General features: G+C 56.9%; 4 protein-coding genes across 4 annotated transcripts; 2 read left to right on the top strand and 2 right to left on the bottom strand.

Annotated features, from left to right (window-relative positions):
- Nucleotides 1-1,236: 1,236 nt before the first annotated feature.
- On the bottom strand, nt 1,237-2,562 carry CWC25 (Pre-mRNA-splicing factor CWC25; the record flags this gene model as incomplete). The annotated part of the gene is made up of 3 exons (XM_066152336.1): nt 1,237-1,618; nt 1,675-2,001; nt 2,120-2,562. The coding sequence occupies 3 exons, from the start codon at nt 2,560-2,562 to the stop codon at nt 1,237-1,239; spliced, it is 1,152 nt and encodes a 383-aa protein (XP_066008248.1).
- Nucleotides 2,563-3,048: 486 nt separating this feature from the next.
- csnB (COP9 signalosome complex subunit 2) lies at nt 3,049-4,648 on the top strand (the record flags this gene model as incomplete). The annotated part of the gene is made up of 3 exons (XM_032021474.1): nt 3,049-3,092; nt 3,151-3,370; nt 3,431-4,648. The coding sequence occupies 3 exons, from the start codon at nt 3,049-3,051 to the stop codon at nt 4,646-4,648; spliced, it is 1,482 nt and encodes a 493-aa protein (XP_031881698.1).
- An 11,897-nt stretch (nt 4,649-16,545) lies between these two features.
- On the top strand, nt 16,546-19,318 carry otub-1 (Ubiquitin thioesterase otubain-like; the record flags this gene model as incomplete). The annotated part of the gene is made up of 4 exons (XM_032021471.2): nt 16,546-17,547; nt 17,720-17,806; nt 17,899-17,962; nt 18,102-19,318. 4 exons carry the CDS (start codon nt 16,546-16,548, stop codon nt 19,316-19,318), a joined length of 2,370 nt encoding a protein of 789 aa, XP_031881533.2.
- Nucleotides 19,319-21,023: 1,705 nt separating this feature from the next.
- On the bottom strand, nt 21,024-22,034 carry CGGC5_v010367 (putative octanoyltransferase; the record flags this gene model as incomplete). Its single annotated transcript, XM_032021470.1, has 1 exon — nt 21,024-22,034. The coding sequence occupies one exon, from the start codon at nt 22,032-22,034 to the stop codon at nt 21,024-21,026; it is 1,011 nt and encodes a 336-aa protein (XP_031881696.1).
- Nucleotides 22,035-22,486: the final 452 nt, after the last annotated feature.

Here is a 22,486-nt window from a genome sequence, read left to right on the forward strand (position 1 = left end):
GCTCAGTATAATTCTGCCCACAGGTACGACTCATTCGCCCCAATCGTCATGGCCAACTTCCAAGACCAGAGCTCTGTCAAAACAAACAACCCCCACTACTCAAACAGTTGACCCCATCGCCAGCCAAGTACCGCCCTCAGCAAGACAGGCACATCCCGGCGATCTGTCCCGCCGCCTTGCCGGATGCTTAAGAAGCCCCGAGAGCGGCGTCGATTCTGGCGGAACCAACAAAATCTCAGACTGCGCAAAGGCCCAAGACCCAAAGCTCAGGGCCCCATCCCACTCCGTCCAGCCTCCGACCCTGCGCCGCTTTCGTCCGTCTTGGTCTTCTAGAATTCCCTTGCCGAAGTCCCGGACGCGAAATCCACGATTTTCCCTCGCAGTCGCAGACAGAGAACTCGGTATTCTTGGCGGGTCGAAATCTCGCCGGAGAGAAAGCAAGCTCGGTATCGCAACATGTCGGTCGCCCCTCATCGCCTCTCACAACCCCTCTTCGCCATCACTCAGCCCCAATCCCAAGACAACCCACGTCTGCCAACTGCCCCATCAGTGAGCCAGGTGCCATCGCCAGCCTCCAAGGAAACGCAACCCCGCGCATTGAACCGCAGGCACCGCCAGGGATTCTGAAGCTCGCCGCCCCGCCAAGCGCTGGCGTGCCGCTCCATCGTGCTTCGGATGCCCCCTCAGTTCTTCCCCGCCACGACCAAGTCCGCCCGGTGACTGTGCTGCAACGCCTCCTGCAGCCCGTGTGTGCGTACTTTGCACCTGCGAAAGCATCCCTTGTGCTTGTGTTTACTCTTATCGGATAAACAGACCATCAAATCATGCAATGCAATGGCAAGAAATGTCCAGCAGTAGTAGTGTCTGTATTGCTTTCGAGTGACGTATCGTCATTCTGGGGTATTCTATGCACCCATGTATCCTGCCGGATGCCACCCTTCACTCTGAAAATTTTGGTTATGACGAGCGCGTGTATAACCGTACGTCCAATGCCATTTGCGGGGGAAACCCATCTCCAAAAACCCCTCATGACCCAGTTCCATTCCAACCTTCCCGTCCGCGTATGCGAGGTCGATCCGTTGGCCGTTGGTACTCAGACCCGCCTCTCCGGGCGCTACTTGTCGGCGCTCGGTGCTCGAACGCCTCACGCCTCCTTCGCGGACTCCACAGATAGCTTCCATCGGGGATTGTGGACAGTTTCTTGACGTGTCTGCCGAGTTAGTCCGCGTCTGCCCTTCAGTCGTCGTCCCTCTGTAGACCTTGTCTTCCCCGTCCAAGCCTCTCTGCCAGCCCCAAGTTACCAGCCTTGCGGTGCAGACCGTTGACAAACTGCCTATCGCCGTACTTGGAAGACTTTTCCCTGGCCTGGTTGTCGGCCTCACGTGCTGCCTTTTCCTGTGCTTCGAGCGCAGCCAGACGACGGTCTCGGTCCGTGTCGAGATCCGAGGCGGCCGCTTGCATAGCAGCCAGCTTCCTTGCCCTCTCCTCATCTGCAGCTGAGTCGTCCGCCTTGCCGTTGGCACGACCGTCACCTCGGGTGTCTCTGTTGCGATCAAACCGGCGGCTGTCGTAGGGTCTGGGGTCGCGAGATTCGGATGCTTCTCCTTTCCGGTCGCCACTGCGATCTCCATTTCGTCCGTCAAAACCTCGAGGTGATCTCTCCCGCTGACGGACGGGACGGTCTTCGTCTGAGACAGAGGATTGGCGCCTTCTCTCACGATCGTCACGACGCTCTCTTCGGTCTCGCCTCTCGTAGTCGTCTTTCTGGCCTGAGTCACGGCGGCGAGGCGATCTCGACCTCGGGGATCGCCTTCGTCGGTGGCTGCCTCTGTCTCTATCCTGAGAGTCGCTACGTCGGTGTCGTCTCTCACGTCGATCTTCGTCGTCAGAATCGCCTTGGCGCCGCCGGGGGCTTCTGGATCTGGATCGAGGTTGAGAGCGCCGTCGCTTATGGCGCCTGTCGTCTTCTGAATCATCGTCGCGACGCCTGTGATGCCTCCTCTTGTGCCTTTCGTGCCTATCTTCCCTTTTCTTTGACTTGTCTTTTTGCTGGTCCTCGATGCCCATCGAGGCAAGCAACTGCCTGCGCTTGATCGGATCATTCATCATCGCCTCGTACGCGGCCTGCTCCTGTCTCTTGATGGCGAGGAGAGGATCTTCCCGAACCTTTGCTGCGGTGTCTCGTGCGGTATTGGCCGTCTGCAGTGCCATGAAGCTCTCTTGGCCAGCCTGCTTTTCGAGGTTCTTGTGTTCGGTACCCTTGAGCAGGTTGTCGATGCGACGCTTGCCCAGGAGGTAGCTCTCGCGCTCCTCGGTCGTTCCGGTCTGTCCATCGGTCGGGCCGCTGTAGAGGAATTCGACGCGATCGACCTTTTTCGTGTGTCCGGCAGCCTCGAGCTTCTTTTGGAGTTCTTCACGGGCGCGCTCCTCCTTGAGCTCGTTGATTCTTTGCTGCGTCTTCTTGCGCTCCTCGAGCGCTTTCTTCTCCTCCTCCCAAACCTTGGCCTGGTTCTTCAGGAGAGAAGGGTGGAAACTCTTCTTCAAGTTGAGATCACCACCCATCTTGCCGACTGTTGTGATGTATCGCTGTTGAAATTTCCGGCGGGTAGTATGGGTCCTTCACGAGGAGAATCGACGGTTGTGGGGGAGGTTGATGGGTTGAAGAAAGATAAAGTAGGGAAGTGACGCGGCTGGGAGTGACTGGAGATGCGCCTGGCTGGAACCGTGGATCAAAAAGTCGCCTCCCGCCTGCCGTGATTTTACTTGGTCCGTGCGTAATCAAACAGTGTGAGCCGGCAACCTGTGGGTCCGGCCAATCGATAAGCTCCCCCGCCTTAATGGTGCTGTCAACTGCCAACCATTGCGGTCCTGCCTGGAAGCTGAACCTCAATCTCCAGCCTTACACCTTCCACTGCAAACAACGAACACCAAGACCCTTCACAAGACCAATTTCAACCCCCCGGTCCTATCACGACCGCTGGATACCTTAAAGCCATATCCTGAATACAGGCCAATCACTCCGCGAGATAACCGAAAACAACCGCCAACATGTCTGATGACGAGGACTTCATGCAGGAGTCGGATGAGGAGCAGTAAGCCTTTCGCGTTCTCATGGTCGAACCACCTAAGGCAGTCACTGATAGCTTGCAGGTACGACTTCGAGTACGAGGAAGACGACGACGAGGAGTCCGGTGACGTCGGTATCGAAAACAAGTACTACAATGCGAAGCAGCTCAAGCTTACCGACCCCGAGGATGCGATCACAGAGTTCCTGGGCATACCGCCTTTAGAAGACGAAAAGGGCGAATGGGGCTTCAAAGGACTGAAGCAGGCGATAAAGCTTGAGTTCAAGCTGGGTCAGTACGAGAAGGTAGGAAATCAGGACTGAAGACAAACAAGGCGAGAGGGGGGATGCTAATACTGGACGTAGGCTACGGAACACTACGCCGAGCTCCTCACGTACGTCAAATCAGCGGTCACAAGAAACTACTCGGAGAAGTCAATCAACAACATGCTAGACTACATTGAGAAGGGATCAGATGGCCCCAAGGCGGTGGCGTGCGTCGAGAAGTTCTACTCGCTCACCCTCGAGAGCTTCCAGAGCACAAACAACGAGAGACTCTGGCTCAAGACCAACATCAAGCTCGCAAAGCTTCTTCTCGACCGCAAGGACTATAACACGGTATCCAAGAAGCTCCGCGATCTTCACAAGGCCTGTCAGAAGGAGGACGGTAGCGACGACCCCAGCAAGGGAACGTACTCTATGGAAATATACGCGCTGGAGATCCAGATGCATGCCGAGACGAAGAACAACAAGCAACTCAAACGGCTGTATCAGCGTGCCTTGAAGGTTCGCTCCGCCGTCCCGCACCCGAAGATCATGGGCATCATCCGCGAGTGCGGCGGCAAGATGCACATGAGCGAGGAGAACTGGGCAGAAGCCCAGACGGACTTCTTCGAGTCCTTCCGCAACTACGACGAGGCCGGCTCGCTTCAGCGAATTCAGGTCCTCAAGTATCTCCTGCTCACGACGATGCTGGTCAAGTCGACCATCAACCCCTTCGACTCACAGGAGACCAAGCCTTACAAGCAGGACCCACGCATCACGGCTATGACGGACCTCGTAGATGCCTACCAACGCGATGATGTTCACGCCTACGAGAACGTTCTCCAGAAGAACCAAGACATCCTGGCCGACCCCTTCATTGCTGAGAACATTGACGAGGTCACGCGTAACATGCGCACAAAGGGTGTCGTCAAGCTCATCGCTCCCTACACGCGCATGAAGCTCGCCTGGATCGCGAAGCAGCTCAAGATCTCGCTGCCTGAGGTCCAAGACATCCTCGGCTTCCTTATTGTCGATGGGAAGATTGACGGCAAAATCGATCAGCAGGCCGGCACGCTCGAGATCCAGTCGGACGCAGACAGCGAGCGCACCAAGGCCATGTACGAGCTCACGCAGTCCGTCTCAAGTCTCTACACGACCATGTTCAAGGACGGCGACGGCTTCAGGACCGCCGAGTTCCCTACTGATGATCAGAACATGGACGTCATGGGAGGGTTGACACCTAGAGCTGGTGGTCCCCGAGGAGCGCCGCGTGGAGCCGGACGTAAGGGTAAGGGCGTATCGACTCATTGGCAGACCTGAGGCAGTCCTCGCCGTCTAGCAAAGTGGGACGGGACAGGATTGGAATCGAGAACGGGAACGGGAACGAACGGGATGAGCTGCTGCCACGACTCTCCCTACATTGTACTGGCACGCGACGGATGTGCACATTAGAGCAATCTCTGGTCTCCACGCAAGAAGACAGCGAGGGCATTCAGATGGACGTGGAAAAAAAGATACCAAGACTACGCAGAATATGACAGATTACCCCAAGCTCATGACGGGCAGCTGCAGATACGCACAGCATGTTCTACTTTTCCCCGGCCAGGCGTGCTAGCGAGGCAGCGTGGAAGCAGCTTGCCGCTGCATGGCGCTCGATCTGTCAACCTCGCCATCGTGGAACATTCGAGGGGTGGAGTTTGTAGAGAGAACGCAACAGACGGTGGAGGTAGCGGGCGAGGCGATCCATGGCAAGCAGGGCAGCCAGCCAGTCAGTCAATCCGGCGCGCCGATCACCCGCAGCTTACGACGTGCGGGAGAGCTGAGGATAGCGTCCGCTGCGGGTCTGGTTGGGACTGGTACTAGAACTGGGGCGGATGCGATACGTGTAGACCGACGAAAGGGGAGAGAAGAAGGGGGAGTGGAGGGGGCTTCTCTTCTCTGTGATCAATCAGCATAGTCAGTAATCAAACTCCTCGCGGAACGCTACAGAAGAAGACGCAATACTATCCATCGCTTGCTATTTCCTCGGCTCATCTCATTTCAAAGACGTGAAAATCCTTTCTGAGAGAAGGGGTCGTGAAGAAGATTTAATAATCTAGATCTGCCCGTCCCATTCTGGACCGGAATACAACGTCCCCTGCCTCCGTGTGCAAAGTTTAATCACGGCAAAATGAAGATTAAGTTTTCCCACCATGGTCCCTTAGGAAGGTCGGTTCAACCTGAACCTAGCAGGTAGCGAACACCATCACCAGCAGCACCACCACCATCCTCGCTTACCGCCGTGGGATGGTGGAGGTGGTTGCGGTGATGGTGGGAGCAAAACTCTCCATCCATTCTGCGTGTGTTGGTGTCGTCGACACGAGCGCCGGATGATCCCGATTGTGCCTGACGACGCACGAAGAAAACAGGCTGTTTTGCTTCGCACCGCCAATCCTCTTCGCCCCCCTCTTCTCGTCGAGTGCCACGGCGCCAGTTCTCGACATCTCTCTCCCCTGCGACAATGTCACCACTTTGCCTTCGTATTGGCATTAGCCTCGGTCTGGCCATCAAGTCAAGTTGCTGCGTTTGCATGGAGATGAAATGAAGTTGATGTCCTCACGCGAGCTTGCCTCTCTCGTCACACCACACGCGGCATGCAGCCCATCGGCATCCAGAAAGGTCATCTTGCTCTCCTTCTCAAAGCAGAGATTTCTGAACCAGGGGGGCAGGAAAGGGGGGAGCGAAGGAAAATAAACGACGAAACGGAAACCAATGCGGCGCCTCCTATTTTGCCTCACTTCCGTGTAACCCTCCCGCTACGAACGTCAAAGGGGCGATCGATGGGACGCCGGCGACCACTCAAACGTGCCGACTTGGCCGTGGCGTAGCGTCTGCAAACTGTCGTTGTACAACGAAGCAAGCAAGCAGGTTGGGAAGGTGTACGTTTTGGTTTTTGCCTCACTGCTGCATCTATTCTCCCTACAGGTCGCCGCTGCTCTCGCTCTCGGCCGAATACAGTGCGGGTGTAGCACAGAGACGCGGCAGACAGAGGAGAGTGTCCGCGGCGAATCTGGTCCGAAGAGGACGATGGGCTCCGAGTCGTGACAGAGTCAAGCTGTCAAATAGCACCAACGTCACTGGTTGGGAGCTGCAGATGGGGTCGTCGCACAGGAGGGCGGGCGACCACACAGCCTGCGGGCCTAACGCGGTCCGCTGCCGGAGCAGTCAGGCAGGTAGGCAGGCAGGCGGAGAGGTTTGCTTTGATATGTTTGGTGAATGTGGTTTGGCGAGCAGCTGTTTGTTCGCGCGTGCCGGCTGCTTGCATCATACCATTGCAGCCAAGATGGCGGATGGGAAACACAGCGTCGTCGACGACCAAGCCATGACGGTTTGGCAGCTTGAAGATGCGGCTTAATTTTGACACGATCCACGACGGAGCTCCAGAGTGTAACATGGGAAATAAAACGTCGAACCTCTCAGCCGCCGCTCGCGCTGCTCGCTCGTAGAACGCAGGGTGCTGCGTTGCGTAGGGCATGTCGTATATGTCATGGAAAAATCTGACACTTGTCGAATACGTAAGGTGCCTCAAGCATGCTTGGCCACGCGCTTTTGAGCGCTTTTCTGCAAGCTACCGCCCTCGGTGCTTCTCATAAGTCGCCGAGAGCACAGAAGGATGGCATGAGCCGTACGTTGACCACCTCCCAATCGCGATGCTCCCCGCTCCTTCGTGTTGAATTTTGTTTCGGCGAAGAGACCCTGAGATGGTAGCGAGATGTCCCCCCCCCCCTTGCTTCTGTTCGTCACTCCCGGGGGTAGCGACGGCTGATCCGCGCAGGCATAACACACCGAAGTAGGAGACGACGAGTGGGATACGAGGTCGAGGCGTCGCCGTCAACCCCGAGATCCACACTGATGAGATGTCAAATTTGACGTTCCTTCAGCCGCGGAGTCTGAATAGTGCTTTTTCTTTTCTCTCTCTCTCAAAAGCAGGAGGGAGCTTTGTGACAACTGTGGGCTATTCGTAGAAAGTGGACGACAAAGCCAAGGAACGATCCTCGGCCTGCGAGAACAGGGGTTTCTCTCGCCGGAAGGATGAGCTGTCATATCGCCAAGGGTGTTAGTTGCTTCGAGGTCCTTTCCTCGGGGGGAAAGTAAAAGGAATATTTCGTGCAGCCCCAGCTGCGCGCCTGCATGGCAGACGCTTCCGAAGGCGGGCGAAGGGTCAGAGAATGCATCAACGAAAGGGCAAGATGAACATCAATGACACAAGAGAGAGCCTGGCATGTCCACAACGCGGGCACAATCTCCCCTTTTCTTTCCTCCCATGCCCACAAAAGAGAAAGTTTGCGAGGGTCCTGACTCTCAGTCTGTCAGTGGAGACAAGACGCTTGTATGTAGACGCGGGACGGCAGAGGTGTCGAGGTGGGCAAACCAAGCAAATATGATGCGACGGTATTGAGGCCTTCTGTGGTTTGGGAACTACCATTCCGACTCCGTGTTCTTTTGGGCCGCATCGTGGTCAGTTCCAGTTGAACAGTTAGCCATCGAGACGCTCTTCTGGAAAGAAAGCGGACATGAGGCATAGTCGTCGCCTTTCATAGGGACTGATTGGTCCCGCGGAGTTCGGATTCGACAAATTTGTCCTTCATCTCTCAACCACTGGGTTTCCTTCACATGTCGTCTACTTTGTGCCGATGGCTGGGTAATCCCAAGCGCGATCGTGGACGCTGGGCTCGCTGGATGTCCTTCAGGCTACGCCCTAGTGCTGATTCGTGATAGCGCCGAAAGAAGGACCAGGGGCATAGGGCTTGAGCACCATGGTTGTTATCTTGGGTGCTTGGATGTGTCTCTTGTCATCGCCCAGGATTTGAGGACGGATAGACCGTGGCCCGTCGAATGTCTTTGCATTCCCAGCGCCACCGTCAATGTTGATTAGTCGAGCTTTGAGATGCGGGTATACTTGTGCTGGCGTTTCGATGCGAAGAGTCGTCCACCAAAGACAAATATGTTGGTACTTTTTTCTTGCTCTGGGCTGCAAAAGTACCAGAATCCCGGGGTTACAGCGCAAGGCTCGCAGCAGCATCTGGCATTATGTTTGCCAGGGGGCGAGTAAAGCATACCGCGTGCCGCAGAAAGCTGCATAAGAACTATTACCATGGATGGCAAGCTGCGCCTCGAGTTATCTATCTCATCTGACCTGAGATTGGTGTACCTGGCTCAGCGTGTACGACAGCCATAATGAAGCCTCGTTGGAGCTCTGGGCTCCTTACTGCGTCATGGTTGTATCGATTCGTATGCGTAGTCTGCTGGAGTGCCGGGGACCTTTTTCGTTTGCTGGGGACCTTTGGCATCTCTTGTATCCGTAACATGGTCATATTCATTCAAACCGGTAGGCCTCTTTCGAGATGGGTTACATCTGTAAAAAGCCAATTTGTTGATGCGGTTGCTGAGATGACCGTCTTCATCCCGTAATGGAAAGTCTTGCGAACTGTATTGGCCCTTCGTGAGGATCATGACCCAACAAGTACTGCACGCGGGTTGGCAGGAGAAGGGCAAAAGACTTGGATCGCCCAACAAGCCTTGCAGAATTCTCTGGATTCCTTGCCTCATCCTTGGGTAGCGCACCGAGTGGGGGACGGACGGCGCAGATCCCGAGACGCCTCCATGTTCCACCACTGAAGGACCGAATTTCGCAAAATTGTCATTGTCAAGTTTGCTTTCCGCTTGGGCAAACCGCGTTGCAGGGCCTCATCGTGGGCGGAACTAACCGTCCACCCGCTCCACAGCTCCAGTTAGCCGCATGGTCTAGCAATTGTGACATGCCTGACTGACTTGTCAGACAAGCACGGTTTCTGACGGACACCCCTCAGATTGGTCGAAGTGCCCAGCCAGCAGAACAGAGCAAATGCTGTCTGACTTGTAGCATGCGGTTGCTTTGATTTTCCACAGGCTGAATTACTCGGGGCTCTCGGTGCGAGACGGGACCCCTGGGGACTCGATGACCCCAGCAAACAGCGACGTCCCTCGACGGGTGTACATGGATCCTTGCAAATCCCACAGGTTCCGTCGCTGCCAGACATCCCGTCCTTTCTGCTGGCAGACGGAACAGCGTTTGAGATTGCGGGTGTGGGAGCTGAGCACACCGCGAAAGGCCAGTCTATGGCTTTCCATACGGCAGTTTGAGCAATAGAGTATTAAGTATGAGAAGCCCGAAGGTACAACCCGACTGGCGGTGTTCTGTTCTGGTGCCGGCTCATGTAAGTAGCACATCCTTGAGGCCCTCTCGGGGCCGACAAGCGCGTCGGATGCGAAGCGATCCACGCCTCTTTCGGCGGATACGGTTTTTTTTTTTTTTTTTTTTTTTTTCAAGGCGTTTCCGTTGAAGTTACCGGCAGCTAAAAAGCTGATAAGGTATCCCACTAACTGCGGCGTCTCAAGTGTCCCATCGATGCGACCTTGTCGAACCGAGTGTGCCGGCGCCAACCCGGCCTTGGGCCGATGTCTGTCAATTTGTTTCCATTCTGCATCGACGAAGCCTTTTGCATGCCGTGCCGTCAAGGAGACGGAGCAGAATGAGCGGCGAGACGGCAGTGCAAAGTGATCGACGGTGCAAATGTCGTCTGTATGCATCAGTATGGAGCTAGCACTCAAGACAGCGTCTTGGGCCGGGAAAAAATCGATATCACGGCCCAGTTTCTCCCGCATCAAACGTCTTGGAATCCATGCCAAGATGCTTCGTTATTGGGTATATGGGGCACCCATCCGGCGAAGGACTCGTGCGCCGCCAAACGTGGATCTTGCCCAGGCGGTTGAGCCGGTTCTCGCAGCCAAGTGCCCCATTCATGTCCACTCTGCATTTTGTCTTTGATGGGATTCTCCCACCGAGGAGTGGCTCTTTTGATAGATGCCCATGTTTCTTTGCCCACAAAACATTGGGCTCGTGTGCTCTGGCAATTCAACATCAATGGCCGTCTGCTTCCATGGCGCCATCGGAGAGGCCTCGCTTCGAGGAAAAGTGCATGCGGTATCGCCTAACCGCAGGGCAGATTTTCTCTCTGCGGTGCCTATTCTGTGATAGAAGTGGTCCATTGTGACATGTTGCCATCAGAGTTCCTCGGCTGAGATCCGTCCAGTGAAGTCATGGCTGCTCTGCTTGCTGTGTCGGCAGCAATACTGAGTTGTCCGTGGGAAACGTCTGACGCCTGCAGCCGGAGAACAGAATCGGCCACCGTCAACCGTCAGCAAGTGACAAGCATGTTCCATGTAAGGTAAGCGTGTCATGGTGTATCGAATCGAGGCCTAGACTCTGTGTAAGCCTGCTCCGTGGGAACGTCAGTCCAGTCAGTCAACTCGAAGCAGACCAGACAAGTACAGCTAGTGAGGCCATTGGCACGGCGCAAGTTGTTGGGAATGTTGTTGGATGGATGCGCTTGCCTGCGCTTGAAGCCCTGCAAAGTAGCCACGGCCAGAATACAGGCGCATAATTAAGGACGGCCAAACAGCAGCATCCGTTGGTATCAGGAGTAATAGCAACAGACCGGAAAACGAGAAAAAGAAACGACTGCGCATAGAGAAGGGGGCGATCTGCAATGCCACGAGGGGTGGTGATGAACTTCGTCGGCCCATCAGGGAGAATGACATTGCCGTTGTTATCCCGTTCGCAGCCCATCTTGCCGTCCCTCTCCCCCCTCGTTGGCGAGACCTTGGTGGGCCAACAAGACAGAGAGACAAGTAGGCGAGGTAGCGAGCAATCAAGCGAGTCGATGGTGGTTTCTTGTTCAAGAAGACCAGTCGGGGGCGTTCAAAGTCGTTGGCGGAGGATTCCCCGACTCATGGGTGCTCACTGGACTCTCGCGATGCATGTCGTCTCGCCATGTCCACAGCCACTTGTGAACATCCTTGTCCAGGCCGTGAGACGAGAAACATTAGCATAGAGCGGAGAGGATCAGGGCAGGCCCAACACAAACCGCGCAGACGAAGGGCTCGCAATTTTGGCAGCCGGCGCTACGTACGTCGCGCTAGGTAGGGTGTTGGTAAAGTGTGTACCTCCAGGCTATCCAAGATACCTTCCTCTGGGCCCGGCCTAAGAGCTTCGATGTCCGGAGCAGCGCGCCAGTGGCAGAACCAGCGCCAGCGCCAGCGCCAGTGTCAGTGTCAGTGTCAGTGTCAGTGGAGGAGGGCTGACGGAAAGTGTGGAGAGGGGATCACGATGGATGGAGTTGGATCAGCGCTAATAGAGAGCCCGAATACAACATCAGCGTCTGCCCACCGCGGGCGGCGTGCGTCTGTGTGCTCTGCTGCTCGTCCACAGACGCAGGCAGGCTGGGGCTCTCGGGCTAAGTGAGCGAGTGCTAGGTTGTCGCTACTGCGTCTGTCGAGAGTGACGACTGCTCCTGGGCGCCATCGCGTCTTACCTTAGCTAAGGTACTGGCTGCATAGTACCGTAAGGCAAGGTATGTAAGGTATGTATGCGAGCTCCGTGAGGTGTGATGGACCATACAGAGGACAGTCACCCGCTCGTCGAGGGTGCCACGGGTCTTGCAGCGGCCCTCGACTGCCCTGGCCTCGACTGGTACTGGACGCCCTGCCCTGGATGCGATGCTCGTGCCAACCCTACCCCGATTTCGAAAGACAACTCGCGATGTCATGGGCACACAGAGAAAGTGACCCCCCCTGCTAGCTCGAACGGTGACGGCCAGGGTTTCCCCCCGGCTCGATTCGACCCTGGAATGCCACCCTTGCGAATTTGAGGTCGAGCTCTGCTCTGGGCTGCTATGCTCTGGTTGCAGAGCGGGCGTATAATGAATGCGTGGTACTGAGCGCCCGTGGCCGTCGGCAGTTTGTTGTTGATTTCTTAGACCCGACGCTGATCAAAGGAGAAAGTCCTGCCGTCCGTCGTGGTCGAGGCGTGGATGTGCAGAATGTCCTGTCCGTCGTTGGACCATGGTTTGTTGGATGTTGAAGGCTCGGGGGGCTCCCTGCATGTTACACATGGCATGGCATGTTGTTCGACGATCCTCGCAGACAGGGATTAGGGTGTCACAGTGAGTGCGGGAAGAGGTGGAGGGAGGGAGGGAGGATAGGATGAGATGAGGAGAGACGGACGGGATCATGGATGGGATGGGATGGGATGGGACGAGACAGTTGAAACGGAGGATGCTGGAGAAGCTGAAGAGCGTGGGAGCGAAGATGGAGACGACAGATGCTGACCGAAGAAGCACTGACAGAGATGGAGAGGTCTGGAGGTCGGAAGCTGCCCCTTGACCACTGACTTGAGGCTTGAGACGAGGACCGTTTCTTATTCCTGCTTTCCTCGACACAAGCGGGCAGGATTTGCGGGAAAGATCTAAGGTTAACGCCTCCAGAAACAAGCCAGCAGCGTTGGATATGGACATCCTACCAACCAGCCACGCCTATCCGTACCTACCTTTCCTAGGTATCCGAGTATGTATCTGTGAAGGTGCAAACGCAGGAGGGGAGACAAGCATTGCCCTTTCTGTGAAGAAATAGCAAGTCGACGAGGAAATAGCAAGACTTCACTTGGGCCGGGTGCCCGGGCCAGACGCAGCCATGGATCGATCCAACAAAAGTCCCCCTCCTCTTCCCGTGAATCCCTCGTGGGCACAGGCGGATTACTACACAGAGAGGTTAGTGATGCGAGGGCATATGAGAGAGGAACTAAAGAAGTAATGTCACTATATCACCGTGCTACGCCGCTCTCTCTCTCTCTCTCTCTCTCTCAACCTCCTTGCCAACCCCGACCCCGTCAACCCCGTCCTCTGGTTTCCCTGCTTGCGACGCAGCCAATCCGTACCTTGCCTGCCTGAGAAGACGCAGTGCACGAGATGCAGCAAGACCTGGTGCGGACCAGCCCAGACCTCGCCAGGCGAGAAGGCCAGACCCGACACGGGACCGGGGGTTGGCAGTCTCTCTCTTCCTGTCTCTGCCGCTCTCTCGATCCTACACAGACACAGAGTAGAGTCTGCGGCTGTTTCTCTTTGTCTCTCGACGGGGGAAGACGGTACGTATCGGGGGTCGTTGGGGATGGGGACACACGACGGAGACAGGACGGGCATCGCTCGTCTTGATGATTATCTCGCTGCTCATTTGCTCACAACTCACTCTCCACAGAGACTAGATCCATCACTCTCTTCATCATCATCATCATCATCATCATCCACCACCCGTTCTGCATTCTCTTCACATTCACACTCAAACCGTCCCCGTCCGTCTCCGTCGCAGGGCCCCGATCCCCTCCTCTCACACACCGTCGATGCTGCACTGGACTCGTGGACTCGCCTCAGAAACCCGGCCGACGGGCGCGGGCTGCTGTGTGGTGGGCGCCACTATTGCCGTTGGTCTCTCGATAGGTAGTTTCCCGCCATCGGCACCCACCTCATCATAATCATAACCATCGACGCTATCGTGCCATGCCATGCGGACGATGCGATGCAGCCTATGAGTCTGTACCAGCAGTGCCAGCCAATCATCTGGCGGCATGCCACCCCCGTCCAGCCTGGTGGCACTCACACAATGGAATTAAAACGGCCGCTGCCCGTTTATTTTCCTTCTTTCTTCCCCCCCATGCCCTGCCTCACCATGCCTTGTCTTACATGACCTGTACGTACCTTGCCGTCCGCACATCACCCTCTCTCAATACGTAAATGCGTACGAGTAGCTACGATAGGACACACCGCGGACACTGCGGACACGGCTGGCATGTGTGGTGGTGATTGTCTGCACCTTACATACTAGTAGGCATGCTGGATAGGTAAGGTATCTGATGGGAGTGAGGTATCCAGAGGGCGGGTTCGTGAGGTACGGATACCCATACTTTGTGCATGCCTACCACCCTGGTTGCCGGCATCGCTCTCCGTCATCATCATCCTGACGCCGTTGTGATATTGCTCCATGTCCATATCCTCCTACTCCTCCTCCTCCGCCTCTGTCCACATCACATCCCCGAACCCGAGGCTCCCTGCTGGAGATCCTTGATGTGGTACTGGTGATGCCGCTCCGGGGTCGTGTCATGCTAGCCAGGTAGCCTCCCAGTGCCCGTGCCGGTGCAACCATCGTAACCCTAGAACAACATCCGCGTCGTCCTCGCTCGCTCTTGTGCGCCTTGCTTGTGTCGTCTCCCGTATCCCGTCTCCCGTCTCCTGGCCTGTGTGCATCGACGGGACTTGACTGGCCCTCAAATGCCCTTGTGTTTCCTGGACCAGTTTGCTTCCTGTCCTTTCTTTCCCTCCCTCTTCCTCTTCTCTTCCTCTCCTCATCTTCGAAGACCTCCATCCTCACACCTTTTCAGTTGTGAGAAGGCTGAACCTGGGTATCCATCTAGCCTTCTTTGGTGGATTGAGGGTGGTCTGTCTTATTGATTATCTATCCAGCCAGCCAGCCAGTCAGTCAGTCAGCCAGCCAGCCTCTCCCAAGCTCGAACCGTGATACCGGGCCTCTTCTGCCCTACCTCCGTTGCTGTACCTTACCCTCCGATCCCTAGCTGCGGCACGGTACTGCACACTCGCATCACATCACATCGACCAGTCCTGTCCACATTGGCCGCCATTCGTCAACCACCCACCGCTCAGCTCGGCTCGTCTGGCACCAAGCATCAGCGCCATTCCCGGATCCAGCTGCTGTGCACACCCTCCTCACGTCTTGATCTGTGTGTCCAAGGCACCAGACGGGCGAACAGACGGCGAAGGAGCTACCGCAAAGGGCGAATCAATAATCTCACTCAGGCGACGAGACCATATCAGGAGGAGACTATCTTAGTCTCGTAGGTCAGAAGCGAAAAGAGAGACACAGACGGACAGAAGAAGCGTCACCAACAGCACCACCAACACCGGCAACAGCATCATCCAACAGCAGCAATAGCACCACCATCATCATCATCATCCAACACCAACTATTTGCAAGGTATTATTACAGCCCAGCCTGGCCCCCGAGGCGAGGCCACCACCACCACCACTATCAACCACCACCCTTCTTCGCAGGCTCGGTCGCCAAACCCCGGAGTCGATCGAACAAATCGCCGGGCTCGAGGTCGACGCAGAGACGCAGAGACGCAGAAGGAAGGGACGGGCAGACGCACCCCGGAAAACCACTCGTCACATTTATTGTTCCTTTTTTGGGGCGGACCATCGAATTCTGCAATATTCCTCCTCTCTCCCCCTCCAACCCTCCACCCCCTGTGTGCTCGCTCTTGTTTCATTCGTTGCGTCGCACGTTAGCTGAGGTACGGACGAGTTACCTGCTCGACGGCGCGATACTTGTTCCTGTGGGCGTTGGCTCCTGTACCATACCTTGGGCTGGGTCATTGATACCAGTCCTTTTTTTCTTTCTTTTGGTTCAGTTGGTGAGGACGGGCTTTCATTTGTTGTCTCTTGGTGTAGTATTATTGCTGGCATCCATCCCGTTATTGCATTGGATTGGATCGCAGCTCACCTCACCTCACGCATCGCATCGCATCGCATCGTCCGACTCCCCGACTGTTCCAGTCCGTTTCCCCCCTCCTTCACCCTCACTCTCATCGACCCATTCATCATCTCTTCTTTTCTTTTTTTTTTTCTTTTTCCCCTCTGCCTCTTGTTTTTTTCCCCCCACGGGCTGCTTACTCCTTTCTGTGTGTTCTCTCTCTCTCGCCCATCACCCTCCCCTTTTCCTCCAATCGAGGATCGGAGACTGCACATCAGGGCGTGTTGTCAGCCAGCAGAAACAAGCGGTCGCATTAGGGCCAGGATTCCCTCGACTCAGACTACGAGGCACAACAAGCACTGGCAGGACAGGAGACAGGAGGCTAGTCTCAGAAGTCAAGACAGGAAGAGAAGAGAGCAAAGCAGGGCCAAAGGTGGCAGCAGGACGACAGCATGTTCCAGCCTCAGCCCACGCCTTTTGCGTCGGGATTTCACGCACAACCGGCGCAGTTTCACAGCATCCACTCGGCACATGCACCACGAGGGCAGCAGCAGCTTCACACTTCTCACAATTTAGGGGTTTATGGCATGGGTGTAACGGGAGGAGGAAGTGCAGCAGCAGGAGGAGCTGGAGCAATGGGAGGAGGCGTTGGAATTGCAAGAGGAGGAGTATTAGGAGGAGGAGGAGGAGCAGGAGACGGGATGGGAGGAGAAATGTCTGTGTACAGCTTCCACTCACCGACCCCGCTGGGAGTGGGCTCACCGTCGGGTGCGAACTGCATTGGGATGGGCCTGGCGTCCGCTGGTCCCGAAGGCCACAGCATGGGCAACCCCCAGGCCCACAGCGGGCACGCACTGAACCACAGCAGCCCGGGGCCTGCACCGGATCAGGGACATCATTATCGCCATCAGCAGCAGCGGAGGCATCACCAGCAGACAATGGGTGGAATGGATCAGCGGTCGAATTCGCTATCTCTGGGCGTGGGCATGGGCATGGGCGTGGGCGGGGTGGAACACCAGATGGAACAAGAGCAGGGACGACACCAAATGGAACCTGCAGCTGCAGCGGGTGCTGCTGCAACTGCAGCGGGCGCGGGTGCGGGTGCGGGTGCTGGCGTCGTCGTTGGTGCAGCTGTCGCCGCGGTTAGTGCAGCCGCGCCGGTCGCTGTCACTGGAGTCCAGGTGTCTGTGCCGCAGCAGCAACATCAGCAGCAGCAACAACCTGGACCTGGACCTGGACCTGGACCTGGACCTGGACCTGCCGGAGCCACGGCGGTAACAGCAGCAGCAGCTTCCCCTGCTGGAGGCAGCTTGTATTGCTCATCCCCCGCCAGCTACGGCGGCGGCCACAATCATCACCATCCTCCTCCTCACCCTGCTGCAGCTTTCCACCACAGCCCTGGCGCGTCTTCTGGCTCGGCCTCTGCCTCTGCCTCTGCCTCTGCCTCCACCACGCCGTCTTCCCGCTCCCATTCCCTCTCACACGCCCATTCCCACTCTCATTCCCACTCTCACTCCTCCTACAGCCACTCCAACCCCAATTCCCATTCCCACCTCCAGCACCTCCAGCACCACCACCACCACCACCACCACCACCACCAACAGCAGCTCCAGCACCACCTCCCTGGAGCTCCCTCATCCAGCTGCGACCCGGCCTCTTCCTTTTACAACTCCAACATCTCTTCTTCCTCAAACACAAACACCACCGCTTCCGCAAGCACCGCAAACTCCACGAGCACTCGTCCGTCCACCATGGAGCCCGGCGACCCTTCCGACCTCGCCGCCCAGGAAGCCGCCGCCCGGGATTACCAGCCACAGCTCCAGGTAAGCTCTAAGCTCCCATCCATCTCTCATCTGTTGTTCATTGTTTGTCTGTCGCAAAGGAAGCTCGAGCTTGGAACCGAAGCTCTGCTCACCTCACCTTACCTCACCTCACCTCAGCCCAGCTTACCTCTGCTCTGGATCTGCGCTAACCACTTCCTCTCCCCGCCGATAGGGCCCATTAGTCGGCGACAAGATCACCAGCGACGCCATCACCGACGAGTACGCAAAGGCCGACGATGTCTACGTCGCAAAGACCATCGTGAGTCTCGATCCGACCCTTCCAGCTCCCCTTCCGAGACCCAAACACCCTGGACATTGTCTAACCTCGGCCCTCGTTGCCGCCCACTCTAGGCTCTTCCTCAGACGTATTCTCACTACCGACCCATCCAAGGCGACGGAAACTGCGGCTGGCGAGGTAAGTCACCCTTCGCCCTCGAACCGTTCCGTGCACCACCAACCTACCCCGCATTCCCAACTCGAGTCCTCGCACCAGCTTTTACGATACGACCCCTCCGAAGCACACCACGATAGCTGACTGACCGTTTCTGCCACAGCCGTCGGGTTCTCCTACTTTGAGCATCTCGCCAACAATGGCGATCAGGATCAGATCCTTGGCGAAATCGCCCGCATCACGAGCTTGAACCAGTACCTTCTCAACATCGGCGGCTACGATCGGATGCTCTTCGAGGATATGGTGGACGAGACTATTGCTCTGCTGAGAGACCTGGCAAACAGCATTACGAACCCGCAATTGGCCCAGCAGATCGTCCTCCAGCGCTTCAACGACCAGGACGCCTCCAATGCCATCATCTATCACCTGCGGCTCCTGGCCAGCTCCTGGCTGAAGGGCAACCCCGACGATTACGCCCCCTTCATTCCTGGCGAGACGGGTATCGCCGGCTACTGTGCCGAACTCGAGCGTCCCAACAGAGAGATTGAGCATCTCGGCCTCCAACTGCTCGTCCAGGTCCTCCTCAAGCCTGTCAACATGGTTCTCGAGATTGCTTACCTCGATCGGAGTGCCGGGAGTCAGGTCAACAGCTATCGCATGCCCAGTGAGACCATGGGCCAGGATCCCGCCAACCTGGGCCCAATCATCCACCTCCTATACCGACCCGACCACTACGACATTCTGTACAAGTCTCCCCCGAACCCTGCACCCTTGAACCTGCAGGTCAACCGCGCGACCTCCTTTTCTCACCGACAAGAAATCATGCCCGTCGCTCCCTCTCTGCACACCTTTGCCAACATGGACTACAGCCCCTTGGCAATGCTGCCCGGCTTTGGCGGCCCGCCATCCGGCCTGTCCTCGGGCCTGTCATCGCTGGGCTCGCCAACGTCTACCTCACCAATGCCAGATGCCTACGATGCTACGCCGCAGTCCCCATGGATGACCACCCCCTACTCTGACCACATTCCGCAACAGCAGCAGCCCGTACCCACCCCTCGTTCTCAGCCTCAATCCACGCCGCAGCCTCAACAGTCAACCTCCACATCCGGGAAGTCATCACAGCCCGTGGATTATCAGCTGAGGTTTAGCCACCAGTGTTGGCATCTCAGCGGCTCTAGCTCCGCTCAGCCGTCCATGTTGTCTTCTCAGCCCAGTTTCCCAGAACCCAGCTTCACCACGGCCATGTTCAAGAATAGCCATTTCAACAAGGCCCACTATCAAAATCCTCATTTCCATCCGGAGGAGTGGACGCCCGATGATGAGGCTCACGAAAGACTGCCTCCTGCCAAGAAGAAGGGACGGATCAAGTCGGAGCACTAAACTGTCACGATGGGATAACGGTACCATCATCTCGTGACGCATGAGGCCTGGTCTTGGGTAAGCCTCCTGCTCTGGGATACAGAAGTGGAGACGAGCCTCTGTCGCAACACCCAGCGTTCTCAAATGCGAACGCGAGGCTTGACGGATGGACTCTGTGATGAGGCAGGTCGTTTTCGAACACGAAAGCAAGAGGTTTAAGACCAGTCATTTTGTTGGTCTGGCGATTGGCCAGGCATTTCTGCATTGTAGGCGGCTTAAAACTCGGTTCACTGGTTTACTGGGGCTTTAATCGCTTTATTTTCTTTACGGGGAATGGAATCATGACTTATGAAGAAGGGGTTATCTTCACGGCTTTGGCGGGACGGTTCAATCTTCAGGTTGATACTCATCATAGCATCGGCGTTGTTTCTAATTGGACTGGTTGTGGTTGCATTTCCGTTCCCATGATGGGCATACTGGAGGGCTCTTTCCCTCAAAGCTCTTGCTTTCTTAATCTAGCAACAATATTAGGTGAACGCTGGTGACGTACTGTCCTGGTGTTCCACGACCAAGTTTGATGAAACAAAACCAAACGTCTTCAGTGGCAGATGCGTTGGATCTGGTTCCCACTCAAAAGTTTCTGCATCCTGACAACGGTACACCATGGTGACCTGCACTCCTTCTGCCTTCAAGACGCATCCAGTCCTATAATCACGACCAAGACCGGGCAGCCGCCACTGCGGCTACCCAGTGTTGATCCCGTCTGCGTTGCCTGCCGGCGGCGAACGCGCGCATCTCGGGGACTTGGCGCGAATGCCCATCTCCTCGGGAAGAGAAGACTAAACCAACCACCGCCCCTGGGACTTTGGCTCCGCGCCTATGAGAACAAGCCATCGGGGCCACCCCATGAACCGGTGTGCTTCTGCACGCCCGCCGATCTCATGCAAGCATGCTTGAGCATTAACCGCAGCCTAGCACGGCTTATCTCCAACGTAGCTTGATTCGAGAGATTGATATATGCGGATATGGATGTTATATGTATCTTATATCATGACGTGCCATTCTGCGTGATGTAACGGCGGCCAAGGATCTCGGGACCGCCTATGATCGTCGGGAGCGGCCAAGGTTGCATTTCGGTCGTTGTCATTCAGGGACAGGGACAGCAGAGCCGGAAGGAATTCCGACGTCTTGCTCGGCAAAATTTCCAGTCTCTCTCTCCGTGGGCGGTGGCCAAAAACCAGAAAACAAGAAATGGGTATCATTGAAACGGGTACTCTTTGCAAATGGCTCACCCGCAAATCCTTTTCCGGCCGGAAGTTCCATTCCAAAAGCGCGGAAATGCCGACCTGAAGTCCCTCCCTTCGCTCTCGGCTCCAGAAATAAGCCTCCAAAGAGACGAGCAACACGCAAAAGTCCCGGTCCGAACCGAGAGCCGCGGTGGATCACTGATAAGAGAGGTGAAGGGGGCAGGCACACGACACGGCAGAGAGGTGTGACGTGCCAGACCTGGGCAGCTCCGCTGCGGTGCCTCCAACGGAGCGGTCCAGACCATCTTTCGCACCCCCGCTCCCCCCTTCTCCTCGACTGCCGTGATGAGCACCGCATATTCCACAACAGTAACGCAATTGCCAGGGCCAATGCCGTCTGCGAACCTGCCAACGTGGGCTTTGCTCGTCCGCAGGGGTAAGTAGAGCCGATGAGAGAAAAGCTAGCCAGGAGTGGGGGATCAGGCAAGTCGTTGATACACCGTCCCGTCGACGGCCGCGGCCCCCAACCGCCTCGCAAATTCCTCCACCCACCGCCTCGCATACCACTCCCTGCGCGCCCTCGCGTCGCCAGCAGCCGCCCACGCGTCCCATCTCGGCCCGACCTCGGCCTGCACGCTCGTGGCCGTCTTGCCCTCCAGCCCGCACGGCACGAACCTCGACCAGGGGTTGGCGCGCTCGTCGCCGTCCACGACGACGTCGACGTTGAGCGCCGTTCCAAGGCCGGTGACGTGCCGGCGGAGGTGGACGCCCATGGCCGCGATCTTGCGCTCCTGGCCGTGCGCCCTGGCGCCTTCGGTCCAGACGCCCGGGTCTTCTTCGGAGAGGTATGTGGGGATGTCGGGCCCTGAAGGAGAGGAGGAGGCGAGGATCGCTTGGGTCGTTTCTTCGAGCAGGCGCGCGTACGAGCGGACCGTCTGGTGGGGGTAGTACGGGCTCCGCAGGTCGAGGATGGGCCAGAGGACGACCTGGCCGGGGCCGTGGTAGGTCGTCAGGCCGCCGCGGTCCGTTTCGATGACCGCGGGGGCGAAGTCTCGTATCGTGCCGTCGTCGAGGGTCACGGAGAGCGGCCGGGTGAGGCGGGACAGCTGGTCTTCGCGCAGCGACTTTTGCCGTTTGCCAAGCGTGTAGGTCGGTGTCGGGGTGAAGGATACGACGAGGGGGGACGGGGCGCGGGGCGTCGGGGCGGACTTCCAGTCGAGAAAGGCCTGGCGCAGGGAGGCTTGGAAATCTGAAGCGGCTGTGTATGATGGGAGTCCGGCGGCGTCGCGGGGTTCGGAGGACGTCAGGTGGATGTGGCGCACGGCGCTCGGCTCCGCGCCGTCGTCATCTGGGAAGACGAGCTTCGAGATGGGCTGCGAGGAGCTCCATCGTGTCTGCGTCTGCGTCTGCGTACGGCTTCGTGTTCGGTGGGAGAGGGCTCGCGTCGTGGAAGCGCAGACACGGCGAAGGGCGTTTCGCGGGGGTCCCATTGGCTTGCTGCACTTGCTGGTGCTGATTGGGCGAGCGTTGGATGGGAGGACGTAAGGCTGAACAGGTGAGGTTTGGAATTCTCGTCCGAAAGCTTGAACAGAGTTTCGCGGAACGAGCCGGGGGGTTTGAGGCGGCGAACAATGTGGGCACTGACGGCGGCATCTTATCGATAGGCGTTGCAGACCAGAAGCACGGGCCATGAGAGCTGCAGGGATTCGGATCCTTCGGGCTCGAGTGACATTCCTCCAGGCCCTGAGAGGAAGCAGGGCGAAAGTGGGTTGACTTGACGTAGGATTGCGTGAAGCAAACTGTCAGACATGGGTGCGCATCTGTCCAAAGACTCTCAACGTTGATATGGAACTATAGAGAGATGAATTGGTTTCTACCTCAGGCAATATGAAAATCTTCACGTACTTCAGACCGCTGTGAACTTCGGTCTCGGCTCGAACAT

Source organism: Colletotrichum fructicola (genome assembly GCF_000319635.2).
Source record: "Colletotrichum fructicola Nara gc5 chromosome Unknown KSG_Nara_v1_contig06, whole genome shotgun sequence".
Lineage (NCBI taxonomy): Eukaryota > Fungi > Ascomycota > Sordariomycetes > Glomerellales > Glomerellaceae > Colletotrichum > Colletotrichum fructicola.